An 18,479-nucleotide genomic window follows, 5' to 3' on the forward strand; every position below is an offset into this window, starting at 1 on the left:
TTTTGGACTTTGCGGCGATCTCACCAGCCGAATATCAACCGGTACTTCTGTGTCGGTGCGGTGCGCCTCAAAAACCTGACCGTTAGTGATGGCTTACTACTCGGTGTGATTCCTGCCAAGCGTAACGGCAAGGAGAAATAACAAAACAAAAACCACACCACCGCCTCTCATGTATCGCTGAGTTGGCTTTCTAGGTTATGGTGCGGTACAGAGCTTCGCGCGGCTTCCGAATGCCTTCCTTCGCCTCGGTAGCAAAAGGGCCGATGATAGATGCTGCTGCGCGACGACGGGATGTGGATTGTTAGAGTGCGTGCGCAAGCAAAGCAGAACCCTAACTGGAACAATTATCACTTGGCCGTCGGTGGCGTTCGGAGATCCGGCGAGATCTCGTGGAGAGCTGCGCTACGCGCGGTGAGCCGCACACGTCTCAAGGCATTGCGTTTTTATTAACCATTTGCACTTGCGTTTTGCTGCTGTTGCACCTTCCCGCCCACCGCGGAAAGACGACGTACAACCGGGCATGCACTTCCCTGGAGCTTGGGTGTGTGTGTGTGGGCACGGAAGCGTACAAAATCGATGCGTACGAAATTGGCCCAATTATTTGCGTCCGATTGCGTACGGGGGGGGCTGCACGCCGATACCCATCTTATTAACACCGATACCACCGTCTGTTTGCAAAGTTGAGCTGGAGTATCTTGAAGATCTTGGTGCTGCTGCTGACCTTCTTCTGCGGACGGCTCCATGTGTGCGGCGGGCGGCCAAAGCAATTGCTCCGATGTGATGATGTTGGTGGTTAAAGAGCGTAGAAATTCATCACAACACAAGCATCATCGCAGGCCCGAAAAGATGGCGTTGACCACGAAGGGCTTGACCGTGGAGAGAAAGTTCCCGCACATGGGAGCTGCTTTCGTATTGAGATTTTCTCTCGCTCTTGGAAGGTTTCGCTTCCTACCGGGGGCTTTCTACCTCGCCAACCTTACCTTGCCCCCTCCCCTGGCGCTAAGTGGTCTGTCAACTGTAAAGTTTAACGTCTACGTGACCCTTCGATGGAATAATTAATCCGAAGCCTATTAGCTGGAAGGTTTGTTGTTGTCGTTGGTGGCTGGTGGCTTTCACCCATGGCTCGTGTGTTATGTCCGGTACGTGTCCGGTGAGGGTGCACGTGGAAGTATTTTTTCTAACCAACTCTACTGATCTACCTTGATCATGGCAGAGGTTCTCACAACTCTTGAGGATATGAATCGTTCTCGGTAGAACGTGTCCTAAGGCTAATATGCTGCCTAATGTAGCGAGGTACGCTGGCACCAGTTACCTCGTGTGTTTGCCTGCTTAATGACATGTTTAATTATGCAATATAGTTTAACAGATCAAAACCCTCCGCCCCGGTCCGGAATGTTGTCACGTAATTGATGTAAAAGTTAAATGTATTTCTTTCAACCTTTGTAATTCATTCCGAACGTGACTTATGATGGAACGTGCTCCAGCAATGAAAGCGGCCGTAACAATGTAAGAACTGGAAATGAATCGCATTTTCACCGGACACTTTTTACCTGCAACGCGTTCTTGCTCTGGCGTCGTGCTATCGGGTGAGATAATGATTCATGTTTCTTTAAATGAACTGACAAGAGGCGCACTCAAGAAAAGAGTTGGAGAAAATCGAGGGCCCCAAAATTTTCTCCCGAGCCCGATGAATTTAAGCCTGAATGAATGGGTTCGCACTTTCATTTTTTTTGGGTGGAAAGTAAATTTGAAAATGATAAACTATCTCACCCCGCCCCGGGACCGGAGCGACTTAGATTAATGATTTAAATTTCCTATCACACCGCACTAAGTTTTCCCTCAGATGGCTTTTTCGAATAACGCTTGGCTGGTAGTTCGTAGCTCTTGGAAGGTTTTAAATTTCAGTCCCCTCCCCCCCCCCCCACTCCAACACAACGCAGGTCGGAAAAGTCATTATCATAGCACGCTGAATGGGGATGGAATCATTTTCATAACGTAAATCGGTTGCGTAAAGATCAATCCGACGCGCACGGTCATCAAATTAAACAAATAATAATTTTTTGGCAAACGATTCACCGACGTCGGCGCTACTTCGTTTGATCGGCTCTATATGGCCTGTTTTTTTTTGTTGCTGTCCACTCATCACCACTGGTTGATGGATGTGTGGGAAAAGAGGGGTCCTGGACAGAATTAACAAATGTAACACGGCGAGCATTTTTTTTTTCTCCTGTCGGATATTTCATGCCAATCGATCGGCTTTCGGTTGTGCTCGACCTTTTAAATGGTTATGAAAAATCGGCAAACGATATAGGAAATGAGACGGTTTTTTTTTCGCTCGAAAAGGTGAGATAATTAGATGCTTTTTTTGTTATAGAATGCCTGATAGAGTTAAGTTTAAACGGTAGAGGATTTTGTGGAAAGCAATAGCAAGCGTTTGCACCGAAACTCCAATCAATCAAAGTCATTGTCCGCTATTTAGAGAAGGGAGTAAAAAATTGCAACACATATATTTGGGATTTAATTACTATATCAATCAAAACTACCCCGTATCCACAAGCAATTTTCCTATGTTCAACACGATCGACCGCTGGAAGCATTTAAGGACTATTCGAACTATTTACATCGGCGGTTGGTGGTTGTTGTTGCTACTCGGAGGCCTTATCATGCCTATTATCGTTGGGAACTGCCCCGGGGCTGGAAGGCGGCTTTTCAACGCACTCAATCGATCAATCAATTAAGTACCGGGTAAAAATGTACCTCTCCCCCTCCCCCAACCCATCCCACTTCCATCCAATCCTCGCTACCAACTGCAGTTGCATCGGTGGAAAATCGATGTGCAGTCGTCGCCGTCGTGTTTGATTGCAGCTTGGAATTGCAGCCCAGGTTGGTTCGAGCGGAAGGAGTAATTAATTAACGAAATATAATTTCTCTTTTTGTTCGCTCACTGACCAGGTTGGTGCCTTTTTTGTTCCTATGAGTGTATTGCATTTTAATTAAGGTGTTTTTTTCTGTTTTGGGTTTTTTTTAGCGAGCGCTCGTTAGTATTCCATCAAAAGCGCCAAAAACCACCGACGAATTGACGTCAGTGTCGCTTCACCAAACTTTTGCATACGATAAACTTCCATCCAATCAACACTGTGCACGGAAGGATGTGTTCGGGGTCGGAAAAGTGTTTGCACTTTTGCAACTGACGCGAGTGAGGTGACGCGAATGCTTACATCAACGAGGTCAGCAATAGGGAAATTGAAAGCAAAACGCGCCAGAGAATCGACCGGAGACAGGGGAGTACAACAACAAGGAGAAGGAGATAAAAAGCGATGCAGGGTATGCAGATGTGTGAATGCCTTTTTGTCCGTTGGAGTTGCTGTTTTTTTTTTGTAGCAACGGTCAAAAGAGGAAACATGACGTTCGTGAAACAATCTCAGGCATCTGTTATTCGTGCAGAGTGGCATCGATCGGCAAAAGGGGTTTGCCAGCCAGGAACAATTTTTGCAAACGAAAGTTTAAAAGCTCCTAGGCGCTAGGAAACAAAAGTTGACCCGGTTGGAAGGGGGTGGTTGGTATGCGCAAATTAATTGATTAAACTTGATTACCCATGGTTAAGTTCGAAAGCGGGGGTGGAGGACGGAACGTTCGTGCGAATAGTGCATCAAATAGCTGAACAATGGCGAAAAAAAACGTTGCGAAATTGAGTGGGATGTAACAAGCGTGCCAACAAGTTAAGAAGTAATTTAATTTCCGGTGGATGTATGGCGAACAAGATGCAACGAGATTCCGTGTGACGTTCGCACAACGTGGACTGGTGGACTAACTCAATTGCTGCTACATCAAAGAAGCACGCTGCAAATATATTGCCACCACTTGCTTGGAGGGACCTTTTGCAGTTAATTGGAGCCATTTTTTGTTCTTTCTGTACGTTGGCGATCGTCTCCGGCTACAGAATGATTGGATAAGGTTCTCCCAATAGAGGTTTGTCGAAAAACTTTTAATGGACACTGCACAGTAAAGTCATTGCGATCGACGACACCAGCGATGTCAACTGCTCGCTTCGAGGGATTGTCACTTGGACGAGGTCGACTCGAAAGGCGAGTCATGCGTTACAAAATTCATCTTGTCCAGGATAATGCTCACCATTCAGGCGCATCTCTGATATCTGGTTCCATGGTCCACATCCATAAAGTTCAGTTTTCCTGGAGTTCTTACTCTACTCTCTCAAGCTCTCGAGCTCTACTTTTCAAGCTGAACCTGAAATCTTGAGGTGGTGTTGTGTTGTCTATATAAAATAGACATCTTTTGAAAAACGATGGACGTTGGAATACGACTCTTTAGCGAATGTCTTAAGGTTCTCGGAAGTAAGAGACACAATCCAGTCAAATGATGGCTGTCTGTAAGCTCCGAAAACCATTAGCTACAAGCAAGCATCTTCCATTGAAATGGGTGATTGACGTACAAATCCTTTTCCCGCTATCAACGTAGCACACCCAGCCAAGCAAGATAGCGATAAGAAGGAAAACCATGAGAGAGTAAAAACAAAAACAAATTAAAATAAAATATGATACTCATTTCCTTCTCGCCTGGGCATATAATCAGCAGTGCTTTCCCTTCGTTAATTTTGTCAAAATTTTAAATCATATCGCGTTCGTTCCGGCAACATTACTGTCTGTTACTCCGCCGGCTGGTACAGCGAACCAACAGTTTTTCGGGGGAATCCCAAACTGCGCCTCAAACCTGTATTTGGAATTACATTTACCATACGCCGAACACAGAAACAGATACCGGTTAAGCTAAGGAGCACAAAACGTATCATTCGGCGAAGGATGGTTTTTTTTGTTTGGGGGAAGAGATGAGATAGAGATGTGCAAAGCGAAAGCGAAATAAAACGGTTTTGGCGAGACAGAGACATAATTATAATACCATTAGGTGGGCTAATTTTCACAAATTACTCCATCAATCTCGCACTCCGTTGGGTTGGGAGCTTTTGGCTTATTCGAGTCTGAATGGCAGCAGCTCGGGATGAGTGTAAAATAATAAATGGAACACACAGCACGTCGGCATGCCAAATATGGTGCTTTCTTCGGTGCTAGGCTGCTGTGATCATTCTTCTGAGATTGGAGATTTCTTCGAGCGATATCGTGGAGCATAGACTACTAGAAACAATTTTAAGGTCCAGATGAAATTAATTGCGTGTCATTAGTGTAGGGAGAATGAAGTACAGATTGCAAGAGAACGAGGGAAATAGCTAACAGGATTTAGTTCTAATATACGATCAAACACAAAAGAGACTTAATAGATTATTGCTTTGTGGCCCACAATAGTCGTATAAGGTGAACAATGATTCCAATTCGCACCACTAATCAATCATTCATCAGCGTGCCCTAAAAGAAACCCAACCTAAAAAAAAAAATTGAGCTGAATAGAATACATCCTTCTGATTGATTGTTGTAAGCAGCGGTAATCGGGCGAGTTGTGTATGCACAGCGATTAGAAAACTCTGATTACAACGGCTAGATTTGAGCATCAGCGTTTTGATAGCCGGCCGTAGCCGTCGACCAGATCGGCGCGCGAAACCTCCTTCGCCCGATCGATTAATCGATGGCACGATAAAGTCATCGATTGGCCCAATTGCAATTCGATAAGGGTGCTTCGAAGGGAAGCCCACCAATAAACAATAGTAATTTAGTAACGGTGTTGGATGGGTGTGTGTGAGTGGGGATTTACTTAAAAGAAGCCGCTGCCTGATGACGGACGCAGCAGTAGATTGAGTCAAACCTATATCCGGGGGGGTGAGGGCTTTCTTCCAGATAGGGATGGCTATCGCAAGGAAGGGTCAGCCATCGAAAAGGTATACGGTCCAATTCACGTCCAACGATGATGGTGATGATGATGGGCACGCTGTAAATCCCTTGACGATTGACCGGTCCCCTCGCCGAAGGGTTGGCGATGATAGAGGGCGTTTTTGGAGTTCGCACTTACCCTACCGGAGACACCGTTACACTGGCTGCATTGACGCGTACTGACCGCATTGCGCATCGCCATTTGTGATGCGTTCGGAAGAGGGAGAGAAAGAGGGAAACAGACAAACGAAATGAACGGTTTCAAAGTTGGAGTTAAAGTTTTATTTTATTCCGACTTTACGAGCTACCGTTCGCTGTAGACGGTGTAGAAGCTCGGGGGGGGGAAAACACAGGCAAAATCTGTAACAAGTACGCTTTTTACCGTAAGCATGTGGTCGGTTCTGCCATGGAGAGAGGGTGTGTGTGTTTTTTTACCCTTTTCTCAGGGGGAGCGGAGGGTTAAATAATAACAATAATAATCTCATCAGCACCTCCGATCCAGGGCGATCATCAACAACGCTAATCAGTGCGTGGTTTCCAATGTGGGCGGCGTTTTTTGTTGGCTATTTTTTATTTCTACCCCAATGCAATTGGGAGTCGTGAGATTTGGAGGAGGGAACCCAAAAACCACCTTGGTGGGGGTTATACGTTGGTGAAGTTTTCGGATACGTGTGAGCTTGTATGTTTATTTATTTTGGTTCTAAATTCCTACACCCAGAGGGATAAGCCTTCAATATTTTGAACTTCGACTATCTGGACTTCATGTTCGTTGGACTTCGAATTTCTAGTGTTTCTTTGTCTGAGGTGTTCTGGTTTGTTCGTCAATTCTGAGCTTGTTGGAAGGAAACAATTCCAGTGTTGTAGTTTATTTCTTGATTCCACCATTGTATTTTTTTCTCCAAAATCAGATGTCAGATCTAGGTCAGTGAGATATCTTATATCTTATATCTCCTCTGCTTCTTTCTTGGCCTAACGAACTCTTGGGTCAAGCCTGCCATTTGTGGCTTACTAGACTTAATGAAACTTCATTTACCTATTTACAAAAAAAAAAAAAACATTCACAGCTTAAACAACCTTAAAAAGTAATACTTTGAGAGAACACAGCTACTTCCGCCTAGCGCTGTTATCACTAGACCCTTCAAATATCACTCAAACCATACTATTGTTTAATTTGTGTCATCATTGCTGTGCAATTAAATTTGTCAACATTATCGTACAATCTCGCACACACATCCGCGTGGTACCGTGTCGTATCTGTTCAAACGACACACACACTCGCATGATAGAGCGATCGAGAGCCGTTCAATGGACGTTCGACTATCGGCTGGAGGAAATTCGATAGCATTCGGCAGCTGGCCCACGCGGAACGGACGGAAGCTTGGGGGACGAGAGAAAGGCCCGGGACGCCCATGCTCCAGTGACGACCGTACCGTGGAGAAGATTCGGACCGTGTGTATCGCTATCGCGCCGCTAGCTCTAAAGTCACAACGAGGTCACTCGGATGAGTCAGTTCAAGTGCGTTGAAGTGCATGCACGAGGTCGTCCGCCAGGGGTATTTCGGCCGGCTCAGGTGTAGTGCGAAGATTCGAAGGGCTGCCCGGATTAGTGGTGGATTCGTTCCGCGGCCGCCAGTGCATGAACGGTTGATGTGATTTTTATGAAAATTAGCGTGCGAGTGCGTTTAAGCCTTTTCTGTTTTCCGATAGCGGGCACAGTGTTGTGTGAAGTGGGTTTTTTGTCGCGTTTTTGGGGATATTGTGAAAGTGATATGTCAGCGTTTTGAGCCTTGTGTGAGCCCTTTCAGCAATGGAATGCAGTTTAAAACCTAGGCTCCGGTTAAAACGCTACGACACCGAGCTATCAATCGGCTTATTATCACGCCATACTGCAGGCAACAACTCCTACCGCCTTGGTGGCCGTGTGATAAGCCTTTTGAATTGCCATTCACCAGTTCGGGCAAAAAGCTCTCCCTGCCAAAAGGTTTGATGTTGGTGCGCCGAGGTGTTTATGTGTGTGTGTTTCTAAACGCAAAAGATACTATGTGATCGACACGAGCCTTATTTTATTGGCAAATTTCAACACTCTCAACGCCCTGCTCGTCAGCCGGTTGTTTATTTTTCGCGACGTGAAGCTGAAACGTTAGAAAAACGGGGGAAAACATCATACCACATGTGTGTTTGTGTTAGTGCCTGTCTAAGTCTTCATACGTCTCTGAAGTGGTCCGATTTTCTAACTGCTCACGTGTAAGAAGAGGCGTTACTATGCAAACAACAAGCGTTACCCCTCCGCTATGTGCTGTGGCCAGACAGTAATGGAGGAGCATTTGATTAGTTGCCGGTGTTTGCGCGTACGTGATGGAACGTTTAAAAATGAGTTTGATTAATTGCTGATTAGAGCTTAAATTAAATTAGCCTCACCTCGGGAGGTGTTTACATTTTACAGCTCCCACAGTGCAAACAGTAATGCGATGGGGGGCACATTGTACCCTTGGGCTGGTGGAACCCCTTGCTAACACAAAAATGTCTAACACGTTACATACTACAAGCGCCATATTGTAGTAATGTTTGATGTGTACGCTGCTTCAAAACCGACATGGCTGCCTTTTTTTCACGTTAAATTACTCAATCTTTGTAACGTTTGCAGCAGTAGCAGTAGCACACCGCATAAGGTCTGAGTCGGCGACACGCCATCTCATATTGTTATGCATTTATTTAATTTACGAAGCGAGAAAAAACACATGCGTGCACCATATGAATGGCTGCCATGTGCTCCAGTAGTGCGCGTGTCTAGTAAGTTCATCAGGTTTCGTTCACCTCCGTGCCGTCAGAACCTTTTTAACTGGGCTCTGACAGCCAGCTGATGTGCAGCCTTTAACTTTCCGTTCTAATAATCACGAGACTCATAAACATGGTGACACGTAAACCGGAGTGAGAGAGAAAGGCAAAAAAGCAGTTTATTTTAAATGCAGTTTTTATGTACAAATAACACACGCCACCTCTGCTTTGGCTAGCTCGCCAACCGGTACGCGCTACGCATTGACGGGATGATTAGCATATTTTCACTTTTGATTGCATAGAATGAACTAGCGTACGAGCGGTCTCTACTCACCGCTTGTCAGGGACACGAAATGGTGGTGCAATCAGTGCAGTTGAGGTGTGAAGGTGAATATTAAAGAGAGCGAGCTGCCAAATGTGTTCTAATGCATGATACTTTTGAAAGGAAAATGTTGCAATAGGTCATGGGAGGTTAGTGAGCCTTCTGGAATTAAACGCTTAGAGTTAGAAAGGGCTTTAAGGGATAGCGATGAGATTAAGAAAATGGAATGCTTTGTGGTTCATTACGTAGCGTCCCTTTCATTTTGATCATTCATTATTAACCTTTTCCAAACCAGGAAGAGATCCCAAATATTAACGCTTGATATTTGGGCCGTAGGAGCTATCTGACAGCTGTCAATGATATCAGATTTCGAATTGACAGTTGACGAAATAGAAAAAAAACAAAAATCCGCCTTTGAACCCTTTTGATTGATTATAAGGTTCCCGGTTTATCTTTCATAATCATCAAACCCCACTGTACATGGGAATGCACCAAACCTTCCCAAATTAAAAATGCATATTGAAAGATCCCGGACAAAAAAAAAAAAAAACTACATTCCCTGCATCTCTGCACTACTCTAGTGAAAGCATCTTAAAAGTGAAATGAAAGTTTAAAACGGGACTTGGTGTGGTGTGTGAGACTTGTTTGGCAGCGGTACGACGGTTCCAATTTGACAGGAACAACCAGTAAAGTGTGCAAGAGTTGTTTTCGGTTTGATTTTTTCGCTTTGATTTTCTATACCCTCCTTCCCCGGTTCGGTGATTCGTGATTGTGTATGCATATGGTGTTTGGGTGGAGATAACGATATCGAACGTGTGCGTTAGAGTTCGGTGCGTAAGGGGAGTGCTTGCACCACGGGCTGATCCGCGCCGGGGGTTTTCATGAGTCTTGGCAATGGGACGAACGTTCGGGGAAGGCGCGATCGTTCGAACAACGTCCAGAAATCGACGGGCGGAGACCCACTGCGGATAATTCAAAACAAGCTGGAAATGTCGCCCCGCAATTGGTAAGTTCGGCCGGTCTGGGTAGGGAATCTGTGGTTTTTCTTTTAACCGGAGGAAAACATATTGGACGCTCGTGGTAATCGTGAGCTGTGTGATAGATGTGGTGTTAATCCTAAGACCTACTTTTACCTGTGGTGAACAGGTTTAAAGAGTTCCATTACGCGTCTGAGCGGTGTCAGATTATCTTGTTTTTGGGAAAAAGTAAGTTGAATAACGAGATATTCCTGGTTCGGTTAGCTATGTAGGTTCTTGCGTGTTGTGTCAATAACTGTTAGTTGAGACAGGAGCTCGTTAGCACGTAACGAGGTTTGATTTTTAATGGGGAAATGGTTTATTTTCCCAATACTGATGGAAGTCTGATGTCTGAAGGAAGATATAACATATCTTACTGATACTGTCCTTGGAAGTCAGAATTCTTCGCCATCCATCTCGCTGGAGGATAATAGATCTACTCGTAAGCAAAACTGTCTACTAGCAACACAAGTCCACATGTTCATAAAATGCGTTCGCTTTCTGCCTTCCTTCCGAGTAAACACTTTCCTATAAATCATTCGCCGTGTCATCGCCCGGTTTGTATTTGCATATCTAACGAATATACGCTTCCGTTCCTGATCGCAAAGAAAAGTGTCTTCGGAACGCGATTTTAAACCACGCTCGTTCGCGTCCCCATCACGACACCCGACCGAAGTACCAAGTCTCGTACCAGCAACATGAAAGATGACTTTTTATCGCGTGATTGCGAGTCATTCTTTCCCGTTTCGCCCTTAGTGGTTCGGAAGGAGTGTGACAATTGGGGTCGTACCTAACGCCCGTGTCTCCGGCTCCGGTGTTTTACCTACCGCCGATGCTTCGGAACATCGGTGATCCACACATAAGGAAGCTTCCGGCTTTTGAAGAACGAAGCGCGCCTGGCGACAATTGTGTCGACAGACGCACGGGAGCATACAGAGCGAAGCAAACGATGTTGTGGGTACGAATGAATTCAATAGAATAATCGGATCTTGGAGTTTTCGTCGAGTTAATTTTTGGGAAGTTTGTGGAGAGGCAGTGGCCGTATGTGTGTGACCCTTTCAGCTCTTGGCGGGTTTGATTAATGTTCTCACACGGCAGAGGGTAGATTATAGCGGTTGGTGTAGGGTCTCTTACTAGGTTGTAGCAGGTCGCAGGACTGGATATATTTATTTCATGTTTCGAATTGAAGCCGGAAGCGGACCTTTCTTGTGCGTTGTGATCAAATCATCCAATTTGAATTCTTCCGACGGTTGCGTGTTGTACCAGGTTTGCTCGATGACAGTTGAAAAGCAGGCGCGCGTCCACTTAATCTGCTGTGCTTACAAAAATATCATGCTAAAAATATGTTATTTCCACCCCGATTAAGCCACGAGCGGGGTTACGGGACATTAAAGTATGGTCAATTGAAGTCAATTAATCTCACTCAACGCGCACCTCCTCGCACGATTACAACCTTGGCAGGGAATCGGTTTGATTTCCTTCTCTTCGGATGTAGCAATTCCGCTCCAGTTGCAGCCAATTATTGGAATGTGTTAATGATACGTGACGTGGTCACAATAATTATGGTAATGTTTATCCCACCCCCTCTGCTGTAAGCCTGGGAAATCCTCCGCCCAAGTCTATTAACGTGTGTGTAAAGGCAAAGCTGGGAAGATACGCATCATATTTATACAGCCCGATGTTGGTGTTCCCGTACACCGTCACATCTCTTGGACGAACGATGCAACATGAGATACGCTAGGCAGAGACGAGCACTCAGCTGGGCAGCGTGTCTTTCAAATCCGGGCCGGAGAACTTCGTCAACATGAAGTAATGGCATTGTATTGCTCTTGCTGACTCGAGCTAATTTACACCTCGTTTAGCTTAGGTGGGACGTTGAAGTCACAGCCACCGATTCCAAGGGCGCCGGCTGGTGAGGGCGTTAAGTAGCTGCAATCAAGCGCTCCAGGGGCAAGGGCTTCTTCGCACCAACTTCGCAGACTGATAACCATCGTTGCTCTGGTCCTATCTTCATCATTAGCTCAGCAAATGCTGCGTGCTGAAAAGGTTCTTTTCAGGGTGTTGGGTGGTGCTTCGGGTGGTTTGGTAGTGTAGGGAGTTTTGCAGATTGTAGGCAAATTTGTAGGGCTCTCGTTGCATCATCGCGGTACGATGCTTGCGTAACGTGCGTAGCGCAAACGACACGCATGACTTTAACTGTCTGCCTGCGTAGTGCTGTTGATTTATGGGTCATTCGTAATGAAGTTATCATAATTGGACACTTGTTCTTGGTGGGGGTTGAAGTCGAACCAAACGCTTCACGAGGCGAGCACGGGGGAGTCGCTGGGTTTCATAGTGTGGAAACGATTTAAAGTTCTTGCCAGTCAGTTGTTAAGCGTTCAGAAGGAAATCTTGGAAGTCATTTGAAAGTCATCATCATGGCTGAGCTCAGCGCACGATCGAGCAAAAACGGTTTAATTTGCAATATGCATGAATAACAATAATTTCCCATGTGTTCCTGTTGTTTGTAAATATTATGTTCCCCAAAATAACTTGCCCACCTTCTTCTTGGTGCTGATGGTGGCCCGCTTTGATTCTCAACAATAGACCGAGAAAAACGGTACATAATGTGTGCAAAACATTGCTTTAATATCCGATTCGGGTGCGAATTCTATTGAAAGGTCTATAATTTTGCGTTGTACTTATCCCAGATTTTGGGATGCCTTCTTTCGGCCTCATTCTCGAGAAGTTCTTGAGCCGAACCCCATTTCGCAATGCCGCATTTCCGGTACTTTTTTTTATACGTGGAGGTAAACACAGTGGTCGAATTGATTTTTTTGTGTTGCGGATTGCTGAATGTTTGGAATAATGGACGTGATTACCAAATCAGTGAGATGAAGCTGACCCCGGGGTTGTGATTTTTTTTTCGAGGCAGAAGGCATCTTTCGCAGTACAGCCAACGGGCTTATGAAATGAAGACGGGGTCGTCGCCGGTAGCTATCGGTAACCGTATCGGCCTCACGGCGGAAGAGTTGTCCGCCTGGCAGTATCGAATTCTCATTAGATAGAGATCAGTTTTCTGATGAAGTTTGCTCTGTATGTTATTTTGTTCGACCTCTCCCACCCGCTTCTCCGAATCTCCGTCCGGTGTAGATGTAAGCGACCCCATCGGCGATGTCTACTCCTTCCACGGTGGAAGCGGTAAATCTTACCTTTAACGGTACGGTGTGCTTATCAGGCCGCGCAGTCATCCGTACACCCGGGCAAAACTATCGTCGACCGAGCTACGATGTTATGTAAGGCGAAGAATTTCTTGTTACGACCGTTCGCAGCAGGCGCGAGGGAATTCGGAGAAGGCGTTATGGAAAATTGATATGATTTTTGACTGGTGGGTTCCGAGCTGATATCTGACAGATGGCTATCGCTATTTGCAAACAACGCAAAGCACTTTGGCCGCGATGTTCAACTTTTGGCAAACATTTGTGAGAACACGGCGAAGCATATTCTAAGGCAAGTAATCAAGCCCAATTGTGTGTGTGTGTGTGTTATTGTGATGCCCGTACGCATTTAATTTCACCAATTTAAGTCAGCACGCACGCGTACGTTCAATTTCTCCTTTTTCAGCTATAATGAGCCGTCTTTAAGTACGGTGATGATGGGGCACTGGTTAAAGGCAGCATAAAGAAGCTTTTAAGTTGAGGGGGTATTAAATTTGATCAATTCAAACACAGCGCACAGTGCTTCTAATTAAGTTCCACACGAAGCACACAGCAGCTCGTAGTACCGCGTTGTGATCGGTTTTCCTTTACAGTATTGTTTCTATCAGCAGCAGGAGACGATGGTTGCGAAAACAAACGGCGTACGGTCCGGTTCATTCAATTAATTAATCGTTTGTTTTACGAAAAGCACACGCTTCCTGGCCGGCCAGCTGTCCCGAGGCGCTAATAGTATTTTCTTACCGTTCGGCTGTTGTTGGGTCGAAGATTTAGGCTCATTAGCGTAACGGGGCATTCGGATATTCGGGTGGGCTTGGGGTGCACTAAGCCCGCGGGGCAATTTTTGGTGAACCGGTGAATCGACTCCTATCGACAGCAGGCAGACAGGCAGGCGAACGGTGTTGCGTAATAGACTTCGTATAGAGATGTATCTCGTCGAGGCATTAATAATCACACCTCATGCGCGTAACGCACGCAAATGCAGACTCCACGGTGCACCGTGTACGGAGTGCGATTTTGGAGGGAGGTTTATTACGCACTCGGGTGGTGTGTGGCTAATCCCGTGGTCACCCAACAGCCCAAGTTCCTCCGGACATTGATGGCGCAAGCAGGCGATGAGGAAGTTGTCCTTTTTTTTCTCTACATTGTCTGGCGGTTTTTATTGACGTCTTCACCCAAAGGTCTTCGCATTAGGGCCGGAGATCATAAACCACCTCCAAAGCTTTGTTAAAGTGTGACGGGGTGTGGCGTCATCTATTAATGATGTTGTGCGGATTCGCGGCAAGATTTGAGCGAGCCTGTAGTTAAACTTTTTGACTGCCAACGATTATCTAACCTTTGCCCGGACGATGGGAGTCCTACCGTGGGGGGAAGGTTTTGGTCGGAGGATGAGCATCAGTTTTTTGGGGCAAAGTTTGGCTGCTGGAACTTTTGCGACCGGTAATGCTGGTGTAATGCTAATACCCGGCAGGTGCCGTGGGAAATACTTAAACCAACTTTTATCTTTTTACGGGGGGTGCTTTCGTTTTCACTTTTGGGACACGTAAATCCCGCCATTGGATGGTTACGGTAGAGGAAGTTTTTTTTGTTTCTGTTGTAGAATTAACAAACCCCCACCTGTTGGAATCGGTTGGTGGTTGGATAGCTATGGAGCGCAGCAGCACATACCAGACTCACACATCTGCTGTCAAACGGTATGCTTCCCATGAATTCGCACGTCGCATGTAATAAGTGGCGAGCTTAACATTCCAGATCTTAAATAATGTATTCATGGAACGTTGTATAAACGGGCGAATCATCAGGTTGGACGCAGTAGTTTGACGCAATTGAATGTTTATGTCTCTCGCCGGTCTGGATTAATGGTGCTCGATGACAGCTCGAATTGGTGCTGTTGGTGCTCACCTTTTGCCACCCTCGGGGCTGGCTATTGTGCTGTGGGAGCAGTTTAGCACAGCAAAATTTGTTCCACATTGTGATTCTATTGTGGGAAACTGTGCGTTATGTTTGCTACAAAACCCATAACTATTACCACAAAACTGTGTGGCATCAGCGGAATGGTTCCGTTGACCATCGATTCAGTCAGCACAGGTCACAGGTACAGCAAGCCATTCCGAGTTGTCCGAGTGGTGACGAAAAGCGTTCCAATTTGCTGTGGTGTAGTTGCTCGTTTTCTGTACCAGAAGGGCTAATCAATTATCGATTTTACTAGCGCTTGGTGCGAGTATCAGCCGATAGAGGTTGAAAAGCAAAAAAACATGACATGAAAAATCCTCTCACCATTGATTTAATTGTGCAACGAGAACAACGTACTGCTTACTGGTTTCCGATCTGCCCGTGAAATCGTGGGTTGCAACTCGGGAAAGGCTTCAGCTTGGGTGACCTTGCCTTGTTGGATGACCGGCATTACTGGACGTACTAATTCCACGTGACGTGGGATCGGATATTTAAATTTGTTCCTGCTCCCGTACTCCAACGCTTTATCCCTAGTGATGCGAATGGTGTGTGTTCCAACCGAGTCCAACTATCCGTTCGGACGGTAAATTGTCGTCCGGAAATTGTGCTTGGTTCGTGTTCGCTTGGGGTAATAAATTTTACGTACTAATTACGACAATGGTGTCGATAGCATCGACGCTCGGCCCGCTTGCTGATAGTGCATGGGCAGCAGTGCCACGTGAGCCGTGTGGTGTCCATTCTGCACGATGGGAGCGCAGGCAGGAAAAAGTACATCAAAATTGAATTTCCTTGATGGTAATGTTGGATTAGATTCGGAAATCAATAGCACACTAAGCATCGATGCGAGCCTTTCATCAGATAACGTCTGTTTTTAATTACAAATTCCGATGGCCGAACAGAACTGCTATGGATTCCCCCCCGTGAATGTGGTTTAATCTTGGCATTAACGTGGACCGTGGCAGGTACCTGATATGGTGTGACATATCTGCGCTATCGTGGATTGTTCAGAGACCATAAATAGGAAGACTCCAGCAATTTTTGACGATCAATTGGTGTGGGCTAGAGCGGTTTATTACAGATTCATATAAGAATTTCGGTTTGATACTGGTACTTGTGATAATTTGTAGGACCAGTTGAGATTTGAACCCTGAGCTTGACTTGCATTACTCACTGTACTATTAATCTGGATCTCAGGCTCCACAGTACATTAAACCAAAGTCATCGCTACCAATTACCGATAGCAATACAAAACACACAATCATTGGAAGAAAAACATCAACTTCAAGATTTTATATCACAAAAAAAGGTAGCAAAATTTCTCCACGTCCACCATAACAATCTGCCCTCGGACTAATGCACTCGGCAAAACGGTTCATTGTTGTTCCGATTCATTTCCAAACGATTATCATTTGAATGCATTTGCAAGCGGGGTGTTTGTTTTTTTTTTATCCGACTGCATATGCATCACCATGCACACCAAGTGCGTTGTCTTTATTAAGTTGTTTTACCGTATCGATGAACCGCCAGCCGGGGCGCGATAAGTGTGTCCGAGATCATTGACGATGCCGGGAATGTGCGCGAGCCTACTTAACTGCTCTGCTGAACCGAATAAATGGCTCCCCGGAGCACTTTCTTCATGAAGTTGTCAGTTCAGACAGGTCGTCACCGGTGAGATATGCAAAGATTATGCATCCTCTTAGGGATTTACATTTACAATAGCTTATTGAATCGCTTTTTTGATAGCGGAGTTTCATTTTTTATTTAAATTAACGCTCTTCCACACCATAATTTCCCTTGCGAGTGGCTCTCGGCGTGTCTGCATGTGTGCATGCCCTCTGTACCGATGAACTAGAAACCTATTTTTTCCCGAAAAGCCCACATGATGTGTCCCGCGCTGTGTGCCGTCCCGTGGCTGGAAATAGGGGAAAGTGAATGGTCTCGGGAACCTGCTTCACACTGCTCGGGTCTTTTGAAATGTGCTTTTTTTGTTGTTGCATATCCAGTATTTCCTCGCATAATTGCTGCAAGAAGGAAGCGGGGGGGTGGTTTGAAACCCATCCAAACATACACAATGGATTCTTCACTTTACCGCTAGGTTTTTGTACAGAAACGCAGCAACAACAAAAAAAAAAAAGGGCACAAAGTAAGGTTTCGTGCGTCAACGGTCGAGCAAAAATTAACAGCGAAAACTGAAGCCAGCACGCATTACCTCGCACACACATCGTCCAGCCCCGTCAGTTCGCGGACTAGAGCGACGGTATTCAAGTGGAACGTTCTACCCGGACAGTGCCAGGTGCCCTCCCATTCCCTGCCGAAGGGAAAAATGTGGACAGCGAGTTTTGATTTTCGGTTGGAACGGGGCGAGGGAAGAAGAACGCACATTTAGGTACGGGCTTAGCTGGTTAGCTAGTTTTTCCACGCAGCTCGTTGTTCTGGGTTGATGGAATGGGCTTTGAAACTGAAGTAGAGCATGATGGAGTCAGTGAAGTCACAGGCGATGTAAGGTTGAAATCGAGAGTTTGCATTGTTTCTCCTCAGTGGTAAAGCATGGCTTTTAACATACAAATTTTATCTTCAAACTTGGTTGTCGGAGTACAGAGTCAGTAGTGTTGAAATCGAGAGTTTGCATTGTTTCTCCTCAGTGGTAAAGCATGGCTTTTAACATACAAATTTTATCTTCAAACTTGGTTGTCGGAGTACAGAGTCAGTAGTGTACTCAATGTTTGATAACTGTGTTTGGAATTCTTGCTTGCTGTGCAGATATTATGGTGCCATGCAAGAATTGCAGATATTGAGGTCATTTTAATGATTTAAGTACTGTGATACTTTACTATTGTATGTTCAGACTAATTTTGAGCTTAAGTTATATTCTTTTAAATTCTGAAAATTTTAACAAGGCTCGCTTAGGGGAATACTTCCGGATTTTCTGGACCATAAGGCAGTTGTTTCGTGTTAAATCTTAAATTGCAATATAATTGTATAATAATGATCAATGTTGAGACTCCAGAAACTTCGGAGCAGATATTTAGCCCTTAGTTCTCTCTCTCTCTCTCTCTCTCTCTCTTCTGAGCCTAACGACCTCTTAAGGTCATGCTTGCCATTTCTGGCTTACTAGACTTAATGATACCACGTAATTGGATAGTCACTCACTTATTACGGGGGAACGGTCCGAATGGGATTTGAACCCCAGTCTTGCCGTATGAAGACCGGTACTTTGTTAAGATGCCATATTAAGGAACTCGCACATTTCTCTTTCTTATTATCGATTACTATTGAATTCTGGAAAAAAATTGTAGCCTTCGCAGGCGTAGTAGACGCCATTAGGCACCACTGGTGTTGATGGCTACAATCTGCATCCAATTTCCATTCGATATCTTCGTCTCTCT

At 45.4% G+C, this 18,479-nt stretch overlaps 1 protein-coding gene across 5 annotated transcripts in view; it reads left to right on the forward strand.

Moving 5' to 3' along the window:
- The window catches only part of LOC118506182 (myosin-IIIb-like), a 52,510-nt gene that overhangs the window by 16,915 nt on the left and 17,116 nt on the right, over nt 1-18,479 (forward strand). The window contains exon 1 of one of the 5 annotated variants that reach the window (XM_036042965.1): nt 7,288-9,936. The exons of 3 other annotated variants lie outside the window; for them this stretch is intronic. In XM_036042965.1, coding sequence (XP_035898858.1) covers nt 9,812-9,936 — 125 coding nt within the window. In that variant the 5' untranslated portion in view covers nt 7,288-9,811. Of the gene's footprint in view, nt 1-7,287; nt 9,937-18,479 lie in introns of those variants that run through there. One more of the 5 variants, XM_036042966.1, reaches the window with a different exon arrangement.

This window comes from Anopheles stephensi, chromosome 2, assembly GCF_013141755.1.
Source record: "Anopheles stephensi strain Indian chromosome 2, UCI_ANSTEP_V1.0, whole genome shotgun sequence".
Taxonomy (NCBI): Eukaryota; Metazoa; Arthropoda; class Insecta; order Diptera; family Culicidae; genus Anopheles; species Anopheles stephensi.